This window comes from Grus americana, chromosome 1 (assembly GCF_028858705.1).
Source record: "Grus americana isolate bGruAme1 chromosome 1, bGruAme1.mat, whole genome shotgun sequence".
Taxonomy (NCBI): domain Eukaryota; kingdom Metazoa; phylum Chordata; class Aves; order Gruiformes; family Gruidae; genus Grus; species Grus americana.
This window is the reverse complement of record NC_072852.1, coordinates 218865060-218873980: the sequence shown is the minus strand read 5'-3', so window position 1 is coordinate 218873980 and position 8921 is coordinate 218865060. Positions and strand designations below refer to the sequence as shown.

The 8921-nt window shown below is 72.3% G+C and overlaps 1 protein-coding gene across 1 annotated transcript; it reads right to left on the bottom strand.

Moving 5' to 3' along the window:
- Positions 1-653: 653 nt before the first annotated feature.
- On the bottom strand, positions 654-5830 carry PHOX2A (paired like homeobox 2A). Its single transcript, XM_054807619.1, has 3 exons — positions 5477-5830; positions 3749-3936; positions 654-1228 (listed from the first exon to the last, which is right to left on the bottom strand). The coding sequence occupies exons 1-3, from the start codon at positions 5694-5696 to the stop codon at positions 794-796; spliced, it is 843 nt and encodes a 280-aa protein (XP_054663594.1). The 5' UTR covers positions 5697-5830; the 3' UTR covers positions 654-793.
- Positions 5831-8921: the final 3091 nt, after the last annotated feature.

Below are 8921 nucleotides of genomic sequence, written 5' to 3'. Positions count from 1 at the left end.
ACGGTGACGGTTCCCAGCGCCTCGTCCCCGTGGGCAGCATCTGCGGCATTGCCGGCGAGCACAAAGCCCTGGTGCTGCGTTGTCCCCCCCCCAAAATCCCATCACGGGGGGGGGGGCAGGTCACCTGCTGGGGGGGGCAAATCCATGTCCACAGGCAGGATTTGGGGGGCATCACCCGCTGCCTGTGCCGAGGGGGCTCTGGCTGCCGAATTCCCCGGCGCTGCTCACCCCGCGGCCCCCAGGAACCCCAACCCTAAAGTGCTTCCTCGCCCCCCGCCAGCGGCACGGCCCATGGGGGGGCCTCCTGGGGGGGCTGCCACTCTGCCGGAGCACCCGCAGTGCCGTGGGGAGCCCCACGGCTGCTCCCACCGCTGGGGTGCACCGGGAGCCCCCCCAAAATGTGCTGGAGCAATGGTTACGCTTGGGGCACACCGGACGGGTGGGGGGGCTGCTGCTGCCCCCCCCCCCCATGCACCCCCGTGGTCCTGCACGCCCACGGTGCCGGTGGGAGCCATCGGCGGGGGCTGCTCCCAGCTCCAGGTCCGTCCCATCGGCGCGGGGTCCAGGAGAGGGTGGGGGTCCCGTGGCCCCCCCCGGGGAGCAGCCTCGGGTGCAGGCAGAGGGGCAGGGGTGGGGGGGGGTCTCTGGTTCATCTCCCCGCCGGCAGCCGTTTGCCGGAGCATCGTCACTGGAGCCGCGGTGGGAGCGCGGGGTGGCGGGCGGGGGGGTGCGGGGCGGCAGTGGGGGTCCGGGGGAGGGGGTTCGGGGGTGGCCGGATCCGGCGACCGGCGCATCAGAAGAGATTTGTCTTGAGGGCGTTGGGCTTCCGATGGAAGGAGGAGAGGACGCCGGAGAAAGGTCCCGGCACGGCTTCGGCGGGCTGCCAGGCCTTCAGCAGGTCGGCGGCATTGGCGGCACCGCTGCTGGTGCTTACGCCGGGCCAGATGGGTGCCTTGAGGGGCTGGGGGGGGTGGCCGGGTCCCATGGGTGGCCCCGCGCTGGGGCTGGGGCTCAGGCTGCTGCCGGGGCTGCCGAGGCTGCCGGCGGCGGGCAGGGATGCCGTGCTGTCGGGCGTCGGGCTGCAGTTGGACTCCTTGGACTCGTCGTCTTCCGAGGAAGAGCGCGGCTCTGACTTCTTGCCGGTGGCGCCGGCGGTGCCGCCTGCACCCTTGGCGTTGGCGGCGCGCTCCTGCTTGCGGAATTTGGCTCGACGGTTCTGGAACCAGACCTGGAGGGGACGGGAGGGGACGGGAGGACCCCGCGCCGCCATCCCCGGGAGTTTGGGGAACCCACGGGGTGCAGACGGCTCCGCAGCCCTCCCGTGCCGGGGTGCTCGCCCCAGGGTGCCCCTTGCAGCACCCCGCTCCCACGGGTGAAATGTTTTCCACAGCGCCGGGGGGGGGGGGGTGTCAATGTATTTAAAACCAGCTACAGGCTTCGTGGTGCTGACGCCGGGCGCTGGCACCGCTGCGGTCCTGCGGCACGAGCACCGGCAACGCCAGGGGGGTCTGCAGGGGCACCTGGGCAGACGGGGAGGGGGCACTGCTGGGGCCCACGCTGCACCCCCTGCCTGCACCTTGCGGGGGCAGACACCCCCCCCCCCGCAGCCTCTGCTCCCCGCAGGCCTCCCCACGGTGCCAACCGTGGCGTCAGCCCCACTCGCCATTCCCACCACGGACCCCCCCCTCCCCGGCAAGGACTCGGCAGCGCACGGTCCCGCAAGGTGCCGGCAGGATGGGGACACTGCTCTGCACCAGGCAGGGAGCCGGCTCGGACCCCCCCCCAACAGCCACCGCTGCCGTCCCTGCCCAACCCCAGGGACCCCCGGGGTGCTCCGTGGGCACCAGCACCACGTTGCCAGTGGTTTCCCCCAGGACCAGCCTGGTCCACCCCATCCCATCCTGAACCACAGCAGGGCTCTGTCCCCACGGCCAGCTGGGGACGTCACCGGGCTCCCCGGGAAACTGCCAGACCTGGAAACACCACCTGGTCCCCTGGTTCTTGGGGCCAGGACCCCGCAGCCCTGTGTGTCCCCCCACCCTTGGGGCCAGGACCCCGCAGCCCTGTGTGTCCCCCCACCCTTGGGACCAGGACCCCACGGCCCTGTGGGTCCCCCCACCCTTGGGACCAGGACCCCGCGGCCCTGTGGGTCCCCCCGTCCTTGGCTGCAGCGTCCGTCCTGCCTGCGGGATGCTGAAGGCCAAGGGCAGGGCTGCTGCTGCTGCGGGGTGGCTGCCGGGGCCGAGCCGTGCCACCACGGTTAGTGACGGCTGCCACCCGGCCGTGTGCCCCGGCGGCATCACAGCACCAGGGGAGAGAGGGGTCCCACGGGATCCTTCACCCGCAGAGCATCCCTGGTGCTCAGTGCAAGGACACGCTGGGGGGTGGCCCAGGGACTGGGACGTTCCCTGGGGTGTCGGGGACATGGGCGCTGGCTTTGCCGCCCTGGCATCTCCCGCTGCTGCTGCCCCGATCGCGGCGCTGCTACAGACGGATCTCGCTGCCGGGACCCGCTATGGGGGGGAGCTGGGACCGGGGCGCAGCGCGACCCACCGAGGGCATCCAGGGCTGTCCCCATGTCACTGAGCTGTGGGTCACCATGGCTCGGGGTGCACTGGGCAACGCCCCCCCCCCCCCGCCCCGGCGCGATCCCAGAGCACTCCCGCACCCTTCCCTGGGCCGTGCCTGCTGCTCCGGTCCCTCCTGGCCCGTCTCATCCCCGCATGGCCCCCCCACAACCTGGCACGGTCCTGTGTCCCTCCCACATGGCACCCACTGAGCGCCTGCCCTTCACCCGTGGAAATGGGGGACCTCGTTTCCCCCATGTGCTGACACAGCGACTCACCCCACGGTGCCTGGGGGGGACAGGACCCGCCCCAGACCCCGGCAGCGCAGCAGGAACCCCCCAGTTTCCACCCGAAAACAGGGGGCAGCTGGATGGGGACCCCCGCCCCGAGCCCCACGCACCCCACGGCCAGGCGGGGGGGCTGACGGGTGGGTCCCCTCCCACTGTGGGACATCACCCTCCCCATGGACCACCCCCCCAGCAGCGTCCCCCTCTCCGGAGGGGTCACACTGGCCGTGTCCCTCTGAGGGACATCGTCCCACTGGGAGCCTTTCCCTGCAGCGAGACCGGGCGCCCCGCGGGGATCACGGCACCGACAAAGGGGGGGGCTGCACCGATGAAGGGGGGCTGCACCGACAAAGGGGGACTCTGCACCGACAAAGAGGGGGCTGCACTGCCGTGGGGCCGGTCTCCGTCCCCCGCTGCCCTTACAGATCCACCCCACCCCGGTACCCGGGGCCGTAGCGGTCATTGCTGGCGGGTACCGGCGCAGCGGTGATGTGGCACAACCCCCCCATTCCTGCCGGGAGCCGGGCTGGGCCCCGGGGGTTTCCTTCGAGCCCCCCGGGCAGCGCTGCCGCATCCCGTCCCCTTGCCGCTGCGGTGACGAAGCCGGGTCCTGAGCCCCGTGTGTCCCCCACCCCAGCCGCCCCCCCCGGCCCTGCCCGGGCATTGCTCGGGGAAACGCTCCGGCCCCGCCAGGGACGTGTTGGAGCTGCGGGGGGTGGTGGTGGGGGGGTTGTCCCCACGCTGGGACCCTGCAGCGGGTCCCCATCGCTCCCCCAATGTGGGGGGCAGAGCAGCGGGGTCCCAAGGTGGGGGTGCAGCCGTCTGCCCCCCAGCTCCCGGTCTGGCAGCACCAGAGCCCCCCGCCAGGCCCCGGCCGCCCCCCCAGCAGCTCACCTGCACCCGGGCTTCGGTGAGGTCGATCTTGAGGGCCAGCTCCTCGCGGGTGTAGATGTCGGGGTAGTGCGTCTCGGCAAAGACCCGCTCCAGCTCCTTCAGCTGGGAGCTGGTGAACGTCGTCCGGATCCGCCGCTGCTTCCGCTTCTCGTTGATCCCCGACGGGTCCGAGAAGAATTTGTAGGGCACTGGGAGGGAGAGGAGGGGGTCAGCGGGGCCGGCACAGCGGGCAGGGTGGGCAGGGGACGCCTGGCAGGACCCGCACAGCAGGATGCACCGGGCAGGGATGAACCGGGCAGGGATGAACCGGGCAGGGATGCACCGGGCAGGGATGAACCGGGCAGGATGCACCGGGCAGGATGAACCGGGCAGGGATGCACCAGGCAGGGATGAACCGGGCAGGGATGAACCGGGCAGGGATGAACCGGGCAGGGCTGTGCGGGGCAGGGATGAAGCGGGCAGGGATGAAGCGGGCAGGGATGAAGCGGGCAGGGATGCACTGGGCAGGATGAACCAGGCAGGATGCACCGGGCAGGGCTGTGCGGAGCAGGGATGAACCGGGCAGGGATGCACCGGGCAGGATGAACCGGGCAGGGATGAACCGGGCAGGGATACAACGGGCAGGGATACAACGGGCAGGGATACAACGGGCAGGGATACAACGGGCAGGGATGCACCGGGCAGGGGTGCACCGGGCAGGGGTGCACCGGGCAGAACAAACCGAGAGGGGATTCACCGGACAAAGCAGGGGGAGACGGGCAGAGTGAACCGGGTGGGGATGCACCGGCAGGGATACACCCGGTGGGGATACGCCCCGTGAGGATGCACCGGGCAGAAGAAATCGGGAAGGGATTCACCGGGCGAAGCGGGGGGAACGGGCCGAGTGAACGGGGCAGGGACGCACCGGGCAGGGCGGGCAGGGCGGTCACGGAGCTCGGGCGCTGCCTCCCCGCGCCCCCCCGGTCCCGTTCGTTCTTGCGGCCGCCGCCCCCTCGGCGGGACGCGGGGCCCGGGGCGGTGGGAGCGGGCCCGGGGGGGGCAGCGGGCTGCGGGGCCGGGGCCTGAGGCGGGGGCAGGGGGGGCGGCCGGGACCGTCCGGCGGCTCCTTCGTTATCGGCGCCTCCGCGGGCAGCGCGTCCGCGGCGGCAACGAAATCGGAGCGGGGAGGGGGGGGCCGGCGGTGGCGACCACCCCCCGGCCCCGCTCCGGGGCCGCCGCCGCTCCGGGGACCTCGGGGGGGGCTCCGCGGCCAGGCACGGGGGGCGGGGGGAGCTGCCCGGCACCGCGCTGTGGGGGCGGCCCGGGCCCGAGCGGGGCAATGCGGGGCCGCGCTGCGGGCGGCTGTTCCGGGGCAGCCCCGGGCTGCGGGCACCGGCGGCAGCCGTTACCGATGGCATCGAGCCCCGACGGTTCCGAGCGCCGGCGGCTCCGAGCACCGACGGTACCGGGCGCTGACAGCAGCCGTCAACGACGGCACCGAGAACCGACAGTATCGGGCACCGACAGCACCGGGCACCGACGGCACCGAGCCCCGGCGGCACCGAGCCCCGACGGCACCGGGCACCGACGGCACCGAGCCCCGGCGGCACCGGGCACCGACGGCACCGAGCCCCGACGGCGGGGGCCGCTCCCGCACGCCCGGCCAGCGGACGCTGGCGGGGGGGGGGGGGCGGTGGTGGCGGGGGTGTGGGGGTGTCCCCGCGGGGGTCCGGGGTGCGGGTCCGTTACCTGCCGAGTAGGGCGAGGGCTGGTGGTCGCGCAGCGCGCCCAGGGCGCAGTTGGCGGAGGCGAGGGGGGGGCAGGCGGGCCCGGCGCCGAAGCCCCCCCGCATGGGGCTGTACTGGAAGGAGCCGGCCTGGCTGCAGGGGCTGAACTCGTAGGCGGACGCCTCCATGGCGGCCACGCAGGAGTCGTAGGAGTTGAGGTAGGAGTAGTCCATGGCGAACATGGAGCGGCCCCGGCTGCCGCCCGCCCGTTACCGCCGCCGCCTGCCCGCCGGCCCCCGGCCCGCCCCCGCCATCCGCCGCCCCAGCCCGCCCCGGGCCGCCGCGCCCCGTAAATATACCGGCGGGGGGAGCGGCGGACAAAGGCTGCGCTCGCCGGGGGCTTTTGCATGACAATATCTCCCGGGGACGGCGGGCGCAGCAGGAGCGGGCGGAGCCGCCAACACCCCCCCACCCCCCCGCCGCCCCCCGCCCTTAACCCTTCGTGGGCGCCCGCCAAGCTCCGCACCCCTCCGCCCCCCCTCCGCCCCCCCCTCCGCCCGGGCCGGCCCCGGCAGCCGCGCACGTCGGGGCGGGCGGGGGGAGCGGCCCCGGGCCGGGCGGTCCGGCTCTGCTCCGCGGCGGGCGGCCCCGCTGCCCCTCCCGGTGTCCCGGCCCTCGGCAGGGCCCCCCGGGAACCAGCACCAGCGGCCCCGGCCCCGGTCCCATCGCATTCTGCATCCTCACCCCCTTCTCCATCCCCATCTCGCCCATGTCCCCATCCCTCCGTATTGTCCCTGTCCCCAGCCCCAGCCCTCTCCCTGTTCCCAGCTTCATCCCATCCCATCCCCATCCCCATCCCATCCCCATCCCATCCCATTCCCATTCCCATCCCCATCCCATCCCCATCCCATCCCCATCCCATCCCCATCCCATCCCATCCCATCCCCATCCCCATCCCCATCCCCATCCCCATCCCATCCCATCCCATCCCCATCCCCATCCCCATCCCCATCCCCATCCCCATCCCATCCCATCCCCATCCCATCCCCATCCCATCCCCATCCCCATCCCATCCCCATCCCATCCCATCCCATCCCATTCCCATCCCCATCCCATCCCCATCCCATCCCATCCCCATCCCATCCCCATCCCATCCCCATCCCCATCCCATCCCCATCCCCATCCCATCCCCATCCCATCCCATCCCATCCCCATCCCATCCCCATCCCATCCCATCCCATCCCCATCCCATCCCATCCCCATCCCCATCCCCATCCCATTCCCATCCCCATTCCCATCCCCATCCCCATCCCCATCCCCATCCCCATCCCCATCCCCATCCCATCCCATCCCCATCCCCATCCCCATCCCATTCCCATCCCCATCCCCATCCCATCCCCATCCCCCCCACTGTGCCCCCCCCCAGCCCCACGGATCCATCCCCACCCAACCCCCAGCCCCATCACCCCAGGCACTGGTCCCCGTTGTCCCCCACTCACAGAGATCCCAGAGGGGGACTCCAGGGTGCCCCATGCCCAGCCCAGGCCCCCCAGCCACCCACCCATGGGGTCAGCCCCCCCCCGCCCCATGGCAGATCTGGGGGGTAACCCCTCAGCCAGCGCAGCCCCTGTGCCCCCACATGGCCCCCTCCACACCCCCAGCCCTGCCCCACATGCTGCCCTGTGTGCTATCCTGGGGGGGGGGAACTGGGCACCCCGAGCCCTGCGGTCTCCCACAGGGGTGGTCGCCTCCGTCCCACAACCGGGGACCCCCCTCGGGGCGCGACACCTCCTCGGGGTGCTCTGGCTGCGGCTTTGCCGGCCCAGGGCTGGCAATGCTCCACGGGCACCGGGGAGCGAGGGGCCGTGCCCCCCCCGGCGTGGGACAGGCAGCAGATTGTCCCTGTCCCCAGCCGGTCACCCCCCTCCCGGCCCCTCCATCCATCCACCCCGACCCCAGTGGCTGCCAGGTCCCCGCTGTCCCCGGGCACCGGCCGCCCTCGCAGGTGGCACCCCGGGAAGGTCCCACCATCCCCTGGGACCAAGCGCCCGGGCGGGACACGGGGGGACAGGGGGTCCCCTTCACCGGGGGGGGCTCTGGGGCTGAGATCCCAGGAGCAGGAGGGCAGCAGGGGCACCCCACCACCCATGGGTGCATGGGGGGGCCGCGGGGGGTGTGTGATCAGCTCCCCCCCTCCCTGGGGGGCTCTGCCCTTTGCCCCCCCCCCCCCATTTTTCATCCCGGCTGAATTTCAAAGCACCTCCCCCCCCGCTGGGCCCCCCACCCGGCTGGGGCCAAGGTAAAGGCTCTGCCCCTTTTCAGCGGCACCGGGGGGATTTGGGGAGGATTTGGGGAGGATTGGGGACATTTTCAAGACAAACACTTTCACTAAAGAGGATTTAAAAGTCTAATTACGGCCGGCTCAGGGCTTTGTGCCCCGGCCCGGGGAGGAGGGGGCTCGCTGCCCTCCCAGTGGGCACCGGCCCCCCCGGGGGGGGGGAAAGGCCGGACCCTGCCCAGGTCCTGCGGGATCAGCTCAGCCCACGGGGCGCAGGGATGGGGCTGGGGGCTGCCCAGGACCTGTCCTGCCCCACGTCCTGCCCCACATCCTGCCCCGTGCCCTGCCCCGTGCCCTGCCCCACGTCCTGCCCCACACCCCCCCATGTCCCGCAGCACAGAGCTGGTGCCCCTGCTCCCAGGTGCCCCCAGTTCCACCCTGGTGGGCCAGGTCTGGGTCCGGTCCCTTGCGTGGGACCCTCGGGACAGCCGTGGGTGCAGGCAGGGGCTGGTGGGTGCTCCCCACCCGAGCCCACCCCAGCTGCGCCGGCCAAGCGGGCAGGTTGCTAAACAAGTTAATTAGATCACGGAGCTGGAGGCTGGCGGCTGAGCGAGAGCCCCGACTGTCAGGCTGCTGGAGTTGTGAAAAAGTTAATTCAATTAAGTTTTCCCTCTAAACTAATTAGGCAGCAATCTGCCACGCAAGGAGCTGCTGCTATTGCTACCCGGAGCCAGGGGCAGAATGGGGGGGTGGGGGGGGTGTGAGGAGGATGAGGGGGATGAAGGGGGAGAGGAGAGGGAGGGGGACCAGGGGAGGAGGAGGGGGCAGCGGGCTGGGGGTGAGCCCGGGCACCCCGTCCCTGTCCAGCTGGGGGGGGACCCCCCCTTATCCCTGCAGTTCCCGTGGGAGCTGGGATGCAGATGTGGGTGAGACCTCCTGATTTTGGTGGGTGAAGGAAGATGGGTGCTGGCAGCAGGGGAACCCAGTTGTCCCCAGCATTGCCCAATGGGATGGGGGTGCAGGCTGACACCCCCCCCCCCCCCCAAAACGGTGAGCGATGGCAGCAGGGAGGGCTGGGCACGGCAGGGGAGCTGGGGACAGGGACCCCGTGTCCCTCCATCCCGCTGGGCTCTGGGGGCTCTCCGTGACTCGAGGGCCATGTCCGTGTGCCGGGGGGGGGGGGTCCAGG